Source organism: Molothrus aeneus, chromosome 28 (assembly GCF_037042795.1).
Source record: "Molothrus aeneus isolate 106 chromosome 28, BPBGC_Maene_1.0, whole genome shotgun sequence".
Lineage (NCBI taxonomy): Eukaryota > Metazoa > Chordata > Aves > Passeriformes > Icteridae > Molothrus > Molothrus aeneus.
Window position 1 is genome coordinate 3049820 of NC_089673.1, and position 17527 is coordinate 3067346.

Here is a 17527-nt window from a genome sequence, read left to right on the forward strand (position 1 = left end):
ACGGAACTTGGGCACGCACTGGGATACACTGGACAGACATTGGACCCACTGGGATACACTGGGAATGCCTCAGGAACCCACAGGAATACACTGAGCAAGACCTGGCACTGGGATATACTGGCCACTCTGTGTTCTGGGACCAAAACACAGACCTCACTGACATGGAGATCTGTGCCAGGGTGTCCCCTCCCAGTTACTGCCAACCCCAAGGGGACTGGAGCCCCTTCCCAGTCCCTGCTCCCATTCCTGGGTGTCTCCCTTCAGCTCCTTGCTGCAGCTGGCCACGTCCCCCCAAAAACAAAGCATAGTGTCATAAAAAAACAACATTTTTATATCTTTATTTCTGGGTGGTGATGGCTCCAGTGGAGGTAGGAGGCTGCAGGCACAGCCCAGCATTGCCCCGTGGCACAGGAATCTGTGGGATGGCACAGCTGGGGCTGGGCATGGCACAGCCTGGCTGTGGACCTGGTGTCCCCTCAGCTGAGCTCTGGCACAGCTCGTGGTGCTCCCAGGGACATTCCCCAGCCACACAGGAATGCCTGGAGCTCCTGCTTGGGTGTCACCCTTGTCACCACATGTGCCGGTAAGGAAAAGCCACCTCGATGCAGAGCACGGCCAGCGGTGTGGAGCAGTTGTGCCTCTGCCCAGCCAGCAGCCTGCCCTCCCCCAGGGCACTGGCCATGCCCTGGGCTGTGCCAGAGCTGCGCCAGCCCTGGCAATCCCACTGGCGGGCATGGCCACCCCGTGGCGTGGAGCCGTGCCAGGCTAGCCGGCGGGGCCTGTGGGTGGGGATGGGGTGAGAGGGGCATCCCTGCTCTTTGCTCCTGCATTTCTGCAAGGAGGGAGCCACACAGGGCCATCCTTCCAGGACCCTGTCAACACTCACCAGAGGGGATCTGCCAGGACGTTGCGCCCGTTGAAGGAGTAGATGGGACCCCGCAGGGCAGCACCCCCAAAGAGGGAGCTCCAGGACTTGGCCAGCAGCTGCCCCTGTGGGCACGAGCCACTCTGCTGAGCCAGGGGAATGCCCTAATCCCCAGCCCTAATCCCCATCCTCTGGGCAGCTCCCCAAATCCCTGAGCACAGCCTCAGGGCTGGGTGGGGGTCCCCCACCCACTGCAGCTCATGGGGGCTGTGAGGCTTTGCCTCCCCCAGCCTCCCTGGGGAGGGGGTACCTGCCTTCAGATTGGTGATGGGGAGGGTCCTGTCTGTCCTCTTGACGATGGACAGCAGCTGCTGGCTGGGGGCTGACAGGAAGGCCCGGAAGGTTCCGTAGAGCCCGGCCTCCTGGGACTGCCGGTAGCACTGCAGGTCAGCGCCCCGGATCCCGCTCATGTCGCCCCACAGGGGCACGTTGAGGGCAGCCAGGCGGAGCTGGGGGTGGCAGGGAGGAATTGAGGTCTCTGCTCCCCCCATTCCAGGGGGTGTAAGCCCCTGGCAGTGCTGGCCAGGACTGGGGGTCCCCTGGGCACCTCTCCCCATGTCTGGCTGCTCATCCCCACCCTGGGGCCAGGCATTCCTTACAGATGGGATCCGTGGGGCTGTGGTGGTGGGCAGAATCTGGGGCAGCCCTTGTTCCTCCTCCTTCTGGACCTGCAAAAACACAGCTCAGGTCAGTCTGGGGACACCCATCTGTGTGCCCTCCCAGCATGGCCAGACCCTCAGCAGGGCTCACCTGTGAGTCTGTTGGAGACTGCATGGGTGACAGTGTGTTGGGACCTCTTGGCTGCATCCTCTTCACCTCCTGGATGGAGAGGTGGAAGAAGGAGAGAACAGTCCTGTGAGGTCTGTCCACTCCATCATGCAGAGGAGGGCTCTGTCCCCTTACAGGGACTTGAGTGGGCCCTGCAGCTGCTGCACTCCTCACCTGGTACTGTGGGGTGGAGGCAGAGGGGTCATCACCAGCCAGGAACGACTTGGGATCCTCCAGCTGCTCAATGACACAAACAGAGGGACAGGTTAGGAGGAATCCTCACCTTCCTGGGGATCTGCTGCCCTAGTGCCAAACCCAGCCCTGGATCCTGCTCCCCCAGCCCTGCCAGGGACCCCACACGGTACCAGGAGGCGGCTCCAGCCAGCGGGGGTCCGCAGGAAGGCGTTGCTCCCTTCCCTCACATAGACCAGGCTCCCCTCAGGCACAGCACTGCTCGCCTTCACCATCAGCTCCTTGGACTTGAAAACCCACGTCTGGCGCTGGGGGGAGGCAGAGGGTGAGGGTCTTGCTGGGGGGGTCTGCCTGGGGCAGCTGGGGGGGTTTGCCTGGGGGTACAGCCTGGACGCACCCGGAGATCAGTGCGGGAGTCCGATGGCTCTGCCTGAGGGACACCAGCATCTGGAGAGCCCAGAGATGGTGGGGGGTCACAAGATGTCCCAGAATAGGGCCTGGATGCTCCTATGGGAGCTGGCCCCACAGGGATGTGGTGGGAGTGGGTGGGAGAGCCAGCAGTGGTGCCAGGGAGCTGTGCTGGCATGGTCCCAGCACCCAAGGAAGGGGGGAAGACTTCAGGAAAGGTGTCTCCAAGGAGGCTGGACCCCCAAAACACCTGGGAAACGCCCTCACCTGATGGCCAGCTGCGGTCTGTGGATGCCTGTGAGGGCAAACAGAGCCTGTGTCTGCTGCTGGGCACAGGGAGGGGACGGGGACACTCTTGGGGACAGCGAGGCTGTGGCTTACCGGCTGCTTGCAGGGCGGCTGGGCATGCACGGGGTGCACCCTCTGCAACCAAAGACAGGCAGGTTTGGGGGGGCCCTGGTGCTGTGCACGCTCACACGTGTGTGTGTGCTCTGGCACAGGCGTGTGCACACCAGTGCTGGGCCTTACGTTGAGGTAGAGGAGACCTGGTGGGCCAGGGGGGCCGGGGGGCCCAGGGGGGCCGGGGTTCCCGGGGGGACCTCGAAGACCCTGCAGTGGAGCAGTGTGGAGGTGGGACTGGGCTGGTTTGGTGCTGTGACACCCAATTGATGCCCCCCACGTTCCCATTCCTGTCCCCTCCCAGGGCTGAGTGTCCCTGGCTGGGGCAGCACAGACACAGGCCAGGAAGGGACTCTCACATGGGGGATGATCGCTCCATAAATCTCTGGTTCCTCTTTGCCATCCTGCAAAAGGAGAGGGAGAAGACTGAGACTGATCTCCATCTTCTCTCTCTCCATTTTCCCTTCTCCCCCTCTCCTTCCTCCACCCTATCTGGGTCCTGTGGGGTTGCCAGTGGGGTGAACCATGTCCCCAAGGCTGGGCTGGGGTCCCTGGGCACCCCTTCCCCTGGCCACTCACCGTCTGGTACCTGTTGATGGACCCCCACGAGCCAGGCTGGCTGCCAGTGCTGGCAAAGGGGAGGTGCCCTGGTTTGCACCCGTGCTCCCCATAGCAGCATCCCTGGGTGAGCCACAGAGAGAGGCAGGGTTAGAGGCTGTGCTGAGTCTGGGGGGTGCCTCTGGGGTGTGCTGGGCATGTTTAGGGGTGGCACAGGTGAGCACACGCGTGCCTCTGCGTGTGCCATGGTGTCCCTGACCCCCACGCTGTGCCCCGAGGGGAGGTGAAGGGTTTTGGGGGAGCAAAGGCAGCATGGAGGGCTCAGGGGTGGGGATGGGACCCCCCAGCCTGCTGTTCTCCCCCCCCACTGCTGCTGGTGGCTACAAACCGGCTCTCCAGGGTCGCCCTTTTCTCCCTGGAAGGGAAGTGAGAGATGCTGTCAGTTCCCAGCTCTGGGGGTCCCCAGGCCCCCCCCAGGCAGTGCTGTGCCTCACAACCAGGGTACCACCCGCCATGGTGATGGTTGGTCAGGGTGCCAGGACCCCTGCCCATGGTGCCCAGCTCACCTTGGGGCCCGGCAGCCCGTCCAACCCACGGTGTCCAGCGTGGCGTGAGTCACACTGCAAAGAGAGGGTGTGTGGGGTGACACTAGGGTTCCTCCCACCCAGGACCCACAGCTTGGGACCCCCTACTCACCCTGTAGTCCCCTGGTGGTCCTGGTGGCCCCATGGGACCGGGCATGCCCGGGGGCCCTGGTTCTCCTGTCCGGCCAGGGCTCCCTGGCATGCCTGGCAGCCCATACTCGCCCTTCTCACCCTGAGGGCAGATGGCACAGGGTGGTGAGTGTGGAGTTCAGCCCCTGGGCTCCCCCAGGCCCCACTGTGGCAGGACTGGGGCAGCCCTGGAGTGCTCTGAGGGCTTGGCAATGGGGCTGCTCCCCCAGGGCAGTGAGAGGATCTGGTGAGCCTGGGTACCCCATCCCACCCCAGGGCCATGGACAGGGCTGGGACCCCCTTACCTTTGGTCCTGGGAATCCTGGCTCCCCTCGGAGCCCTGGTTTGCCAGGGTGTGATGCAGATCCTGGGGGACCAGGGGGTCCTTCGTGCCCAGGCACCCCGGGGGGACCCTGAGGCCCTGGGAGTCCGGGTGCCCCTGGGGGTCCATCTGGCCCAGCTGAGCCTGGAGACCCTGGAAGTCCTTCAGCCCCAGGGAAACCGGGCGGCCCCACGGCCCCTGGAGGGCCTGGGGGTCCTGGCTTTCCCTCCCGCCCAGGGGCCCCCTGGGGGCCGTCGTGGCCTGGGTACCCGGGGGGTCCGGGCATGCCGGGCAGCCCGGGGGGACCTGGGGGTCCTGGGTTTCCTGCAGGGCTGGAGACTGCCAGCTGCTTGTCAGGTTGGAGGGAGAGGGAGCAGAGTCAATGAGCTGCCGTGTCGCATCCCCTGGTCCCCCTGCCCAGCCGCATGTCCTAGCCCTCCCCACCCCGCCAGTCCCGCCGGGGACGCACCCTGCGGCCAGCACCGGCATCACCGGCCCTTGTTCCTGTGCTCACCTCGTTCTCTGATCTCTCAGGAAGTGCAGCAGGCGCGGGTGAGCCCCGGGCTCCCCAGGCGCCCGGGGGTCCCGGGGGCCCCGGTGGTCCCGGAGGACCCGGAGGGCCCCGGGGACCCTGGTGACCTGGCTGTCCTGGGCTGCCGGACTTCCCTCTCTCCCCTAAGAATCCGGGCTGGCCTCTCTCTCCGGGGAACCCTCGGTCACCTCTCTCTCCCTGTCGGGGAAATTCAGAGCCTGGCTCCACCTTCTGGCACTTTTCTCCACTGGAGCCCACCACGGGCACCTGCTGACTTCCCCCCCCCTGGGGCCACCTGAGTCGCTTCTCCACCCAGACCCCAAAGTTAGAGTCCAAATCACGAGCAAAAAGGGTTTAGCTCAGACAAAGACCATCACGGTGAGTCCCTCTGGGTCCCTGCGGGAGGAGCAGCGCACCTTTGGGCCGGGAGGGCCGGGAGGGCCGGGGCGCACGGGGCAGACACAGCCGGAGGTGTTGTGCACCTGGAGAGGGAGAGAGCAGCCGTGAGCAGCGGGGCCGGAGCCCCGATGGACGGGTCCGACACAGGTGCCCCGCGCCCACCTCTCACCTGGAGGGCAGGGTCCGTGTCCGGGAGCCGGCGGGGCAGCCCCTTGGCCGTGGTCTGTGCGGGGGAGAGGGGCTGAGAGCAAGATCCCTGAGCACCGTCCCCATTCCCCACTCCCACCGTCCCCATCCCGTCCCGCCCGTGTTTTCCAGAGCCCCTTGTCCTGCTGTCCATCCCAGGGGACCTCCCCGGGGACCGGGACCCCTCCATCACCTGGATCTGCAGGAACTCCTCCTCCACTGCGCTCCCCTCCAAGATCTCCGGGGCGGCCGTGGGTCGGTGCTGCTTGGGACAGACAGGGACGACTCAGGGCAGGGCTCGGGGGGATTCTGGGGGGCCGGTGAGACCCTCCCCCAGCCGGGGCTGCCCTCAGCCCGGCGTGGGAGCCCAACCCAGAGCTGCAGTGAGGGGACGCTGGGAGCTGCCGTGACTGCTTTCCAAGGGGGCACAGAGAGCTGAGCTGGGGTTGGGGCAGGACGTGGTGCAAGCAGGGCATGGATAAGGGGAAAGACATAGCAAGGAGTGTGGCAGCAGCTGGGGAATTTCGGGAGGGCTGGAGGAGCCGGAGGGGCGCTGCTGCCCAGGAAAAAGCACCCACCTGGCCTCGTGTGCGTGGCAGGGCACGGCCTGACCCCTTTGCTGCCCCCCTGGAGGGATGGTCCCGGCGTTTAGGGGCTGTTACCAGGGGAGGTTTGCTCAGCAGCACCTTCCCCACGGGCTCCACGCTGGCGTCTGTGTCTGCAGGAGCAAAGGAGCGCTGGGATGGAGGTGGCAGGGCTGGAGGGGGACCAGGGTGCCATAACACTCCCATGGCCACAGAGGTGCCACCAGCAGCCCTAGACCCTGGCACCCCACACACCACCCTCCACGTGCCCCCTCCATGCTGAGAAGCAGGAATTTGGGGTGCTGGGAGAGCCACGTCCCCATCCCACCATGCCTACCTTCCTCCCCATCCAGGCTGGGGGGCACGGGGCTGGTGCCTGGATCCGGGGTGGTGTCCTCTGAGCCCAGGGAAAACCACTGGGCCGTGGCAGGGTGCAGGCACCTGGCCAGCACCGAGACCATGCAGAGGAGTCTCAGGAGGCGGCTGGACCCCATTCCGCTGCCCCGGCTGCCCAGGATCGGGGGGTCCTTGGCTCGTCCCACTCCCTGCGCCGTCTGGTCCCGCGGCCCCGGCTCGGCGCCCGCTGTTATCGGCGGCCCCGCCACGCCCCCGGCCCGCCCCGCACCCGCACCCGCACCCACGGACCGCATCCGGCGGGTGCTGAGCACCCACGGAGCCGGGACACCGTCTGTGCTGCCAGCCCGGGGAGAGGGGGCAGTGGGAGCCGCAGGAAGGGAGGAGATGCCAGAATGGATGCGAGGGAGGGCTGGGGAGGAGAAGCTGCCTGGAAATGGGGAGTAAATGCAGTGGAGGAGGGGGCGGGCTGAGAGCAGGGGGCATTGGCTGCGGGTCCTCCCTGAGGTCTGTGCTGCTGCTGGTATTGGAGTCCTGCAGCAGCTGTGCAGGCACCGTGTCCCAAAGTACATTCAAAGGGCCTGGGGTCTCACTGGTTTCATCAGAGCCACCCTCAGGTGGGACCTACAGCCCTTTCTGACCCTCAGCCCCCTCCTGCTCCTGCCTTTTGCTGGTCTGCAACCTCTCCCCAGGGCTGTGGCAGCTCCAGACCCTGCTGGGTGTGTGGCTGAGGAGCTGCAGCCAGTTTGGGCCCCCACAGCCTCAAGAGTCCCAAAGAGGCCCCATCAAGGACTGGGGGCATGGGGCTGTCCCAGGCAAGGACCTGAGCACCAAACACCAGCACTGAGCCCCTGCATGGACTCAGAGCTGTGTTGGGTGGGGGCAGCACAACTGTGGGGGGCACCAGCCCAGCCCCACTCAGTTTTACAGGATGGTGCTGGGATGGTGCTGGGACAGGGACCTGGAGGAGCAGTGTCTGGGCAGAGGTGAGGGAACGCTGTCCTCCCCTGCGTGCCCCCACTGCCTGCAGACACAACAGTCTCCCTGGCGGGCACTCAGTGCTGCCAGGGCCTGATAAGGTGCCACAGCCCGAGCAGGACTGGGCACCTGTTTGGGTTTGGTCTCTGCTGGGACACTGAGTCAAGGCTGGTGCCTCTGCCCCGAGTCAGGGCCACTGTGCAGCAGTGCCAGGCAGGGCAGGGGCTCAGAGTGGTGCTGTGTGAGGATACTTTGTGGGGCCTGGGGCTGGAGGGTGTGGGGGACACAGACCCTGCTTGCCCCTGTCCTTGCCTGCACTTGCTGATGCCCAACTCACCTGCACGGGAGAGAGAAGCTGGTCTTGAGAGCCCTGGTGGCAATGCCACCAGTGCTGTCACTCAAGCCAAAATGCCACTTTGAGCACTGGATGTACTCACCCATGAGGTGAGTTTGGGCTTCTCAGCCTGTATGACAGGCAGCTCTGCTCCTCTGGTCCCACCCACTGCACTGACCCCCACACCAGGGCCCCCCACCACATCCAAGACCCCCGTGCTGCGCCCATGCCCCCCTCCCCACATCCAGACAGGTCCCCCCAGTTGTCCCAAACCCGATTTTGACTGCGATGCCCCAGGGCGCAGCTCGGGGGTCACTAGCCCCGGGTGATGCTCGGGCACTGTCCCGCGGGCACAGGGGCTGCTCCCCGCGTCTCTGGGCTCCCGCCCTCGCCCGGTGCAGCGGGGACTGGCGGGGCCGGGGTCCCAGGAGGCAGCCGGGGCTTCCGCCCGCTCCCGCTTTTCCCGAGTAGCCACTAGGTGCCGGCAGCCTTCAACCTATCCCGGGCTGTGCGGGGCGGGGGGCGCGGGGGGCTGCGAGACCGGGGCCAGGTGGGCTCGGGGGCCCGGCGGGGCCGCCCTGGGCCGTCCCGGACACACCGAGGCCGAGCCGTGCGAGATGCTCCGTTATCAGCAGCACTTCTCCTCCCTCCGGGACCCCCCACACCCGGAGCCTGGAGCCCACCCCGGGGGTCTTGGCCGCGTTCCCCGCGCTGCAGCCCCGCACGGTGTGACCCCCGTTCATCCCGGTTGCTCTCGGGACTGAGCGGGGTGGAGGAGGCGGGTGGTTCGGGTGGGCGCCGCGGGGCCGGGGGCTCCGGGCCGGCTCTCGGCGCTGCCCGCCGCCGGGGCCGCCCCGCCGGTGGCCTGGCCGCTGAAGCCACCGGCGGTGCCGGTGCCGGTGTGGCCGCCGCCGGGGGGAGCGTCGCTGCCCCGTGGGTTCCCGGTGGCGACGGGGGCGGCCCCGCCGGTGGCCCCGGTGGCGGCGGCGGGAGGTGTGGCCAGGGGCCGCATAAAGCCGCATAAAGCCGCCGCCGCCGCCCCGCGCCCGCCGCCAGCCGAGCGCCGCGGAGCGGGGCCGGAGCGGGGCCGCCATGCGCCCGGGGCCGGGGCTGCCGGTGGGGCTGCCGGTGCTGCCGGTGGTGCTGGCGCTGCTGGCGGCGGCGGCGCGGCCGGGCAGCGGCGAGGAGGCGATCCAGTGCCCGCCGTGCTCGGAGGAGCGGCTGGCGCGGTGCAAGGCTCCGCAGGGCTGCGCGGAGCTGGTGCGGGAGCCGGGCTGCGGGTGCTGCGCGACCTGCGCGCTGCCCCGCGGCACCGCCTGCGGCGTCTACACCGCGCGCTGCGGTGCGGGGCTGCGCTGCTACCCCCCCCGCGGCGAGCCCCGGCCCCTCCGCACCCTCATGCACGGCCAGGGCATCTGCACAGACCTGGCCGACGTCGAGGCCATCCAGGAGAGCCTCCAGCCCCCAGGTGAGGCGGCGGAGGGGCGGCAGAGGGTGGGTGCCCAGGGTGGGTACCCTGGGTGGGTGCCTGGGGGTCCTTGTCCCTCGCAGGGGCAGTGGCATGACCCCTGTTGGCACCAACCCACTCCCTGCTCACTCGGCAAGAGCTGTGGACTCATCAGGGACCTTCCCATACTTAGAGGGAGCTGAGAAAAATGACGAGGAGTGACTTTTACACGGATAGATTGTGACAGGGCAAGGGGAAGGATTTTAAACTAAAAAGGGAAGATTTAGATTAGATGTTAGGAGGAGATTCCTCCCTGTGAGGGTGGTGAGGCTCTGGCACAGGTTGCCCAGAATATTTCTGGGTGCCCCATTCCTGGAAGTGTTCAAGGCCAGGTGGGATGAGATTTGGATCAACCTCATCTGGTTGAAAGTGTCCCTGCCCATGGCAGGAGGGTACAACTGGGTGGTCTTTAAGGTCCCTTCCAGCCCAAACAATTCCATGACTCTGAGAGGCAGGATGGGATGGGATGGGATGGGATGGGATGGGATGGGATGGGATGGGATGGGATGGGATGGGATGGGATGGGATGGGATGGGATGGGACAGCACAGGATGGGAATGCAGGGAGCACGTTCCAGGGAGGGAGCAGAGGCAGGCTGCAGGAGACCTGGCACAAGTGGCTCACATTTGTGCCATCCTTACCCACCGCGGGCACAGCAGTGTCACAGCCACTGGCACCACATGTGCTGGAGAGGTGAACCTTCACCTGCTGTGCCCTGGCTGCAATGTGGCCCTGGACCATGGGACAGTGGGACAGTGTCCTGCAAGCACCTGCAGCCCTTGGGGACACATCCCAGCTGCCAGGGAAGCTCCTGTTGCACTGCGACCTCTGGGATGCTGCTGGCAGGTCTGGCTGCACCAGATCTGTTTCCCCCCTGTTTTCCTGGAGGGAAACAGGAAAGAGGGCATGGAGCACCTGCTTCCCTCCAGGCAGGGCCAGCTGGGAGCTGTGTGTGAGCTGTGTCTGCCCTGCCAGGCTGGAGGAGCTGCCTCCCGTGTGCTCTGTCTGCCTTGCAGGTGGTGGTGGTGACCCCTGGTGCTTGGGCAGGATTTGGGGTCTGAGAGAGAAGCCAGCAGTGGGAAGCCACCCCAGAGCGGTGCAGGTCACACCACGGCAATGAAGCTGCTTCCAGGGAATCAGTGTGGGGACCTGGTCCATTGGTGGTTCCCCTTTCCCATCCTGCAGGCTGTGACCAGGACCATGTCCCCTGAAGCTGGGAAGTATCAGCCCAGGACAATCCACATCTGGCCTGACCCTGGGTCCCCACATGGGGTCACTTAGAGCTCCTTGAGGGGCAGAAGGGACTGGAGCAATGTTTGTCCCTGCCCATCCGGGGGGCTGGATCCCACTTCCACTCCCTCCTTGCATATCTGATCCATGGCAGCTCCTCTGGTGTCCCCGTTGTGATGAGTGCCATTCGTGGATAGGCCCCTCTGGCCACCCCTGCTGGGACAGGAGCTGGCTGGGAGTGCTCAGAACCCCCCTGTCCTGCCTGTCTGTCCTCATCCCACATCCTGCAGGAGCTGTCTGGGCTCCCTGGCCCGGGGCTGCGCCGTGCTGCCAAGCCCTGTTGGTTTTGGCCGTGCCCCGTGTAATGCAACATTTTTTCCCAGAGCCTTTAGGAAACAGCCTTGCATTTTTTCCCTTCCTTCCCGCGGTGTTTTGGCTTGGCTGGGGATGGGTGGGTGGCTATGGCAGCCGGGTCGCCCGCCGGGCACCGTGCTAGCCAGCAGCCTCACAGGCAGCAGGATGGGCCAGAGGGCAGCAGGAGCCCCTCTGTCCCGGACAGGATGTGGGCAGGACACCCACAGAAATCGATGCTGTCCCAGTGGTACATCCCAGGCATGGTGGGAGCGTGGGGCTGGGGGCTGCAGGCTCCCACACAGCCCTGCCTGGCGCAGCGAGGGCACCCTGGCATGGCTGGTGTCTCTGATGCCCCTGGGGACCAGCAGAAGGGAATTAAGTGCCCGTTGAGGGGCAGGGCTGTATGGAGCAGGTGCCCCCGGCTGTGCCCGCGGGGCTGAGCTGTGCCGGCGGCTGGGAAGCGGTTAACGCGCGGCTCGTACAGTAAACATTTTGTCTGGGGGCTCTGGCCGGGGGGCTCCGCATTCCAGGGAAGAGGCTGGGATCAGGGGGCTGGGCTTTGTGAGCAGTCGGACATGGCTCCCGGCTCCACAGCCAGGAAGAGCCTCTCTGCTCAGCCGGGACCTGTGGCACCCACGGGATGTGACTCTCAGGAGGTGAGGGGGCAGTGGCTGCTCACCTTACTCGAGCGGGTCTGGGCACCTCGTGCTGGACCCTGGCCCTGCCAGCTCATGGCTGGCTTTGGGATCCCACTCCTCAGCCAGAACCCTGTGCAGGGCCGGCTCCAGAAGGTGCCAGCCCCGTGTTTCTGTCACAGCTGGCGGGTGGTGGTGGCTGAGCCCATGTGTGGCAGCCAGGAGGAGGTGAGGACATATTCCCCAGCACACACGATGAGTGATTTAGTGTTGGGTAAATGATTATGTCTGGGAAAACCTGACCCATGGGAGCTGCGTTCATCCCGTGTGGTCTCTGTAAGCTGGGACAGATCCTGTTTTCTTTCTGTGTGCAGTCACGGGGAGGAATGGTGGTGGCTGAGCCATGGCTGGACAGTGCACAGGCAGGGAGGACAGGCTGGGTTCTGCCAGGCAAGGCTCAGCCATGTCCCAGCTGTCCCCTGGGCTGGGGGCTCACCAATACTTGGGTTTCTCCAGGCTGGGTGCTGCTCCTGGCAAGGTTCTGGTCCCTCTGGGGAATCACCTGCACTTGCATTCCTCACTCCCTCTGCTGCATCCTGACCTCCCCTCCCTCGGTCCCACATTGGGCACTGAGGTGGGAGGTGCTCAGCCGTGTTTGAGCACGGCATGGGGATGGGCCGAGCTCCCAGCTGGCATCCCAGGCCAATGGGCAGTAGGTGCCTGTGTCTGCACCTCTGCCACCCCCATCCCTGGCTCCCCACGTTCTGCCAGAACCAGCACTTGGTACAAAGAGCATGGCCCTCCCAGTGCTGGCGCCTGCCAAGTCCAGAGCCCAGGAAGCCAAGAGCCAGCACTGCCACAGTCCTGCCAGGACCACCCACAGGTGACACTGGGGGCGCTGGAAAGGGACATGGAGGGTGCTGGGGCTCACTGTGGCTTGTGCCACGCTGGCCACACACATGTGGATGCCCCTTGTGCCCTTTGAGGCATATGAGGTCCTTGGTGCTGGGGCTGGTGGCACAGGGGGGAGCGGGGCTGGAGCTGTGGGGGTCAGTGACACTTGTCTGTCCCCAAGGACACACACGCGAGGTCGCAGGGCTTTGCTGGCTGCCCCAGGCTCTGCTCCCACGGGATCCGCGCGGTGGAGCCGGAGCCCTTCCCGCTCCCTCGGGCTTAGCGCTGTGAATCACAGACTCGGCACGTGACCAACCTCATTTGCAGCTCCCGTTAATTGAAGGCGATGCTGAATGACTCGTTTGTGTGCCCTGTCCACAGGCCGGCAGGAATCCTCCTCCTCCTCCTCCCGGGACAGGCGGCTGGTTTATGTGTCCAGCGAGGTCAGCCCCCGCTCCCATCCCCTTGGCACCGAAGTGACCAGAGAGGCTTTCCTTGGCCAAATCGGGACCCCCCTACCCTCCATGCCTCCAGGGTGGTGGTGCCCATGCAGAAGCGGCAGACTGGGTGGCATCAGGGCAGTGTGGGGCGTGGCAGCTCTGGGCTCCACACGCGTTGCTTTTCCCGAGTCTTTGTGCTGAGGGTGAGTTTTCGGATTTCCAGGGAGGCGAGAGGTCCCCTGAGCTGCTGTGTGTCACTTAGCAGGGGGACAGTAACCCCGAGGGCAGGGAGGGAGGGATGCTGGAGCTGCCGTGGGAGCCGGGGACCGCGGGTCCCGAGCGAGCGCTGTCAGGAGCCGCCTCGCTGCCCGGAGGCACCGGCGTTTCATGTGACCTTATGAAAATGTTATTGGCATCTGGTTTTATTTAAGCCGGGAGATTTGATGCTCTGGAGGCGGCTGGCGGGGGGAAGAAGGGGGTTTGGCTGTGCCAGCCACCGGTGAGGGCTTCCCCTGCGGGGGCAGCGCCGCTGCCTCCCGGTGCTGCCTTTCCACGGCGTGGGAGCAGCGCATGGAGGTGCAGGAACTTCGGCACGGTGGTCCCGCACGGGTGCCAAATCTGCCCAGCTCTTGCTGTGTGTCTCCCCACAGGGATACAGGGGAGGAGCATCCTTGCCAGAGTCACCGAGCTCCCGGCGGGGCTCTGCCACCAGCGCCCCCATTGCGCCACAGCCTCGTGGTTGGTGCCGCCGGGGGCTGGCGCTGGCACTGCTCTGTGCAGGGTCCTGGAGGCTTTGGGTTCGTGTTTCAAATTTCAAGGGCATTAGCTATTTCCTGGAAAAAAAAAAAAATGGACAGATTAAGCAAAAAGCAAATAACACCCACGAGGGAGGGGGCTTTGATTGGGGCTTCACTCTGGACTTTAACCGGGCCCCCAGGAGCTGGGCCAGGAGCCCTGCACTGCAGGGACCGAGGCAAGAGGTGCTGGTGGGAGATCAGGACCGGGATGCCGTGGGGATACAGTGGGCAGGAAGCTGTGGCTCTAAGCCCTCTGCCTGCCTGTGGGAAGGGCCAGCGCCGGGTGTCACCCAACAGCCCCTGTGCTGGCACTGTGAGCCCCTGGGTGTGACCCTCGACAGCGACCACCCCCTGCCTGGTTTGGAAGGTGTTCCCTGCTGCCAGCTGCAATATTGATTTATTTAAGCCCAACCCCATGATAACCTCAGCCACTTCCCTGTACAGCCCAGGTGGGCTGGGGGGCAAAAACTGCCTGGGCTGTGCCTGACGTAGCTCTGAGCACAGGAGGAACCCTGGTTCTTGGGGTGTCCCCCCTCCACAGAGTCTTCACGGGCCCCAAACCAGAGGAACCGGCAGCTTTTTAAAAAGCTAAAGTCACGCCGAGCACTCGTCTCATGACGCTCTGTCCAGCTGCCAACATCTGGGCCGGCAGCTTGGCTGCGCTCCTGGCGCAGGCGGGGATGCCAAGTGCCGCCTTTTGGGATCGGCCCCGCGGGAGATTAACTTTCTTATTCCAGGAATTTCTTCTTTCATGTCTTGGCGAGGGCCGTTCCCCGCAGCAGAGCACGGCTCCACTCCCGGCCGTGGCGCCCGGTGCCGCCCCGGGCCTGGCGGGGGCTCAGCTCCGCCCCGGTGCCTCCACTGCCACTGCAGCTCCTACAGGCAGATTTTGGGAGGCGCTGAGGTGTCCTGGAGCTCACTGTCCGTGTCTCAGCTTCCAAGCCTGTAGCTCCAGTGCTGTGGGTGAGCACCTGGTGACGTGTGGCTGGCAAGAGCACAGCCAGACCCAGCACACTGGAGCCACTGCCCAGCACTCGCAGCGGGCATTTGTGACCCTACAATAACACACACACGGCAACAAGTTGTTAGCCGTGGCTAATGAGTAGGAAAAACTCCCAGGAGTCTTTCCCAGTGCTGCAAGGAGCTCAGCTCAGTGCAGTGGAAGGGGCAGGATGGACCCAGGGCTGTGAGTGACACTTGTAGGGACCAGAGGCAGTGATGTGGCACCTGCCAGAAGCCACTGCATGTTGTTCCTTGGGGTGCAAGTGGCACTGTGGACACTGGGACACCGTGGGGGCTCTGTGGCACTGAGCCCTCTTGGTCTGTGTCTCTGCAGAGAAGGAGGAGATCGACCACCCCAACAACAGCTTCAGCCCCTGCAGCATCCACGACCGCAAGTGCCTGCAGAAGCAACAGGCCAAGAGGGTCAACAACGGCAACAAGATGCGCAGCAGTGGGAGCCCTCACCACCGCGAGGACACGCGGGTCATGGTGAGCCCCAGGAGGGCTGGGGAGGGCAGGGAGGGTGCTCCAGGGTCAGGGTCCTGTGGCTCAGGGCCTGGAGCATGTGCCAGCCCTGCAGCCAGCTCAGCCTTCCCTTTCCCCAGGCGCAGGGCTCATGCCAGAGTGAGCTGCACCGGGCGCTGGAGCGGCTGGCGGCCTCGCAGACCCGCACGCACGAGGATCTCTACGTCATCCCCATCCCCAACTGCGACCGCAACGGCAACTTCCACCCCAAGCAGGTAGGATGGGCTCTGACCTGTCACAGGGGGCTGGGAGGGGCATTTTGTAGAGCCAAGGTGAGACTGGGAGGGGGGCGTGGATGGAGGGGACAGTGACAAGGCACGGCAGAGCCTGTCTGGCTCCTGGCTTTGGTGGGAGTCACCCTTTGGGTGCTGGGGGCCCTTTCCAAAAACCCCAGGTGGGATGGGGGTGGTAAAGCCCCAAAGAGAGCTCCTTGTTGGGTTGCCAGGCAGCCCGTGGGGTCCAGGCTGGGTGTCCTTGACCGAAGCCATCCCCACAGTGTCACCCGGCGCTGGACGGGCAGCGGGGCAAGTGTTGGTGCGTGGACCGCAAGACGGGGGTGAAGCTGCCGGGCTTCCTGGAGCTGAAGGGGGACTTGGACTGTCACCAGCTGGCCGACAGCATGTGAGCGTGACCGCGGTGGCCCCGCGCCGTGCAGGGCCAGGACCCCCGCCGGGGCTGCCCAGGAGAGAGGAGGAGAGGGGAGGTGACTGCTGAGCAGTGCCGGGGGAGCCCGGGAGGATGCGCCTGGGATGGCGCCGCGCTCCGCGCCCGCGGCACCGCCATGACCACTACAGCCACCGCCAGGGATCCACCCCGGCGAGCGCCGGCCGCGCCTCCATCCCGCACGGACACGGCTTGGATGATGCTGCCCCGGGCTGTCTGGGTGGAGTGGGTGGGGGGCACCCCTGATGCTGCTGCTGCTGCTGCTGCTGCCCCGTGGTGCCCCCGGTGTTCAGCCTGGCCCCGCAGGTAACCTCGGACACCTGGCAGCTCGGGGGGCGCGGTGGCAGCAGCGCATTTGCGGCTCAGTGCCCTCCATGCCACACCTCTGCAGGGGCAGCAGCAGAAGTGCCTCATCCTGCCCTCCCTGGTGGCGAGAGGCTGCCCAGGCAAGGACTGGGGGGCCTGGAGAGACCCCCCTGCCTGCATCCCACCCCGAGTGCGTGTGTGTGAAGGGCAGTGTGGCCACTCAGAGCAATAAGAGACCTTCCCCCACCCTGCTGCAGCCCCCCAGCCCCACAGCCCAGGTCCTCCTCCCCATGGCCCAGCCCCATCCCACTCCCTGTGCAGGGACAAAGCCTCTCATCCATCCTGTCTCCCTCCTCCCTCCTGGGGTGAGGGGGTCGGGATCCCCAGGCAAGCAGCATTGAAGGGAAGGTGGAGGGGTTAGGGATGCCCAGGAAACACATCCCAGGGGGAAGAGCTTCTTTTGGTTTGAGTTTTTTCTTTCTTCCCCAAATTTTTTAGTATTTAAAAAGTGTTGTTGGTGGGATTTGATAAGTGACTGTGTGGCCCCAAGGCTGGAATTCTCCATCCCCAGGGACTGGGGCACTGCAGTGATGGCTCCTGTCTTCTCTTCTTGGCCAATGTGACAAAACTGGGATGGATTCTGGAATGTCTCCGTGATGGGATCTGATTTCACCAGCACAATGTTCTCAGCTGAGAAATTGTCACTGGTTTTGTACCTGGTTTTTCTTCTGGGATGGAAATTTTTCACATAAAAATGCCATGGAAAGTGTGCTAAAGACAGAGGGGACTTCCCCAGTCCCCTCCTGACCCACCCTCTGGCTCCATCATGGCCTCAGTGGTCGGTTTTGGTTTTCCATGTGGATTTGTCCTGTTCAAGGCCCCCCAATGGGAACGAAGCGTTTCAGTTTTAGTGAAACACCCTCTGCCCTCCTGATCCCTGCCTGCCCTGTGCCCTGCCAGATCCCTGCCTGCCCTGGCTGCCCGTGGCCCTGCTCACACACAGCTTCTAAACTGAGTCCATTTACCAGGATGGTCCTTGGTGGGGAGGGGGGTCCCTGTCCCTGCCACCCCTCAGAGCCCCCGCACCAAGGAAGGGACTCCCGGGGCCAGTCCCAGTGCCAGTCCCAGTGCCAGTCCCCTGTGGCAGCACCACAGCAGGACACAGTGCAGTGACAGCGCCAGCCTGGTGGCCTCGGCCACTCCCCGTCTGCACCAGGGCGGGTCCAGCAGGGCCTTTCCTGGTCTGGGGGCTCCCGGCAATGCCCCAGGGCACATTCTGTGTCCCGCTCCGAGGGCTCCAGCGTCTCGTAGCGTCTCTCCTGTAGTTTAGGGCTGTATTTACACACCACCATGTACCAGTGTCCCCCACCCCCAGCGTGTCCCCTGGAGCCCAAGGGGTCCCTGTCCGTCCCTCCCAGGCCAAGCCCATCCCATCAGATTCCCGTGTAGCACCGATCTTTTACAGTACACTTGAACCTTTGTATCCTCAAAAAAGGTAATTACTGTATTTAATTTCCCGTTA

General features: G+C 64.8%; 2 protein-coding genes across 2 annotated transcripts; one reads left to right on the plus strand and one right to left on the minus strand.

The window, feature by feature from the left end:
• Window positions 1–310: 310 nt before the first annotated feature.
• On the minus strand, window positions 311–6636 carry LOC136567173 (collagen alpha-1(XVIII) chain-like). Its single transcript, XM_066566672.1, has 22 exons — window positions 6324–6636; window positions 5981–6159; window positions 5596–5664; window positions 5386–5439; window positions 5234–5299; window positions 4800–5015; window positions 3947–4066; window positions 3817–3870; window positions 3639–3665; window positions 3272–3373; window positions 2973–3096; window positions 2822–2838; window positions 2675–2716; window positions 2561–2588; window positions 2283–2332; window positions 2059–2193; window positions 1868–1930; window positions 1676–1744; window positions 1525–1593; window positions 1180–1374; window positions 887–990; window positions 311–779 (listed from the first exon to the last, which is right to left on the minus strand). Exons 1-22 carry the CDS (start codon window positions 6634–6636, stop codon window positions 569–571), a joined length of 2307 nt encoding a protein of 768 aa, XP_066422769.1. The 3' UTR covers window positions 311–568.
• Window positions 6637–8744: 2108 nt separating this feature from the next.
• Window positions 8745–17527, plus strand: IGFBP4 (insulin like growth factor binding protein 4). Its single transcript, XM_066566745.1, has 4 exons — window positions 8745–9120; window positions 14846–15000; window positions 15117–15251; window positions 15533–17527. The coding sequence occupies exons 1-4, from the start codon at window positions 8745–8747 to the stop codon at window positions 15659–15661; spliced, it is 795 nt and encodes a 264-aa protein (XP_066422842.1). The 3' UTR covers window positions 15662–17527.

What these genes read in the sequence shown, in the direction of transcription:
- LOC136567173 (XM_066566672.1), bottom strand. Translation starts at nt 6,636, where the DNA reads ATGCGGTCCGTGGGTGCGGGTGCGGGTGCGGGGCGGGCCGGGGGCGTG. An exon ending in CAGCCTGGATGGGGAGGAAG is followed by an intron (nt 6,160 to 6,323) that starts GTAGGCATGGTG and finishes GTCCCCCTCCAG; the next exon opens with CCCTGCCACCTCCATCCCAG. An exon ending in CTGAGAGATCAGAGAACGAG is followed by an intron (nt 4,067 to 4,799) that starts GTGAGCACAGGA and finishes ATCTGCCCTCAG; the next exon opens with GGTGAGAAGGGCGAGTATGG.
- IGFBP4 (XM_066566745.1), top strand. Translation starts at nt 8,745, where the DNA reads ATGCGCCCGGGGCCGGGGCTGCCGGTGGGGCTGCCGGTGCTGCCGGTG. An exon ending in GGAGAGCCTCCAGCCCCCAG is followed by an intron (nt 9,121 to 14,845) that starts GTGAGGCGGCGG and finishes GTGTCTCTGCAG; the next exon opens with AGAAGGAGGAGATCGACCAC. An exon ending in GCAACTTCCACCCCAAGCAG is followed by an intron (nt 15,252 to 15,532) that starts GTAGGATGGGCT and finishes CCATCCCCACAG; the next exon opens with TGTCACCCGGCGCTGGACGG.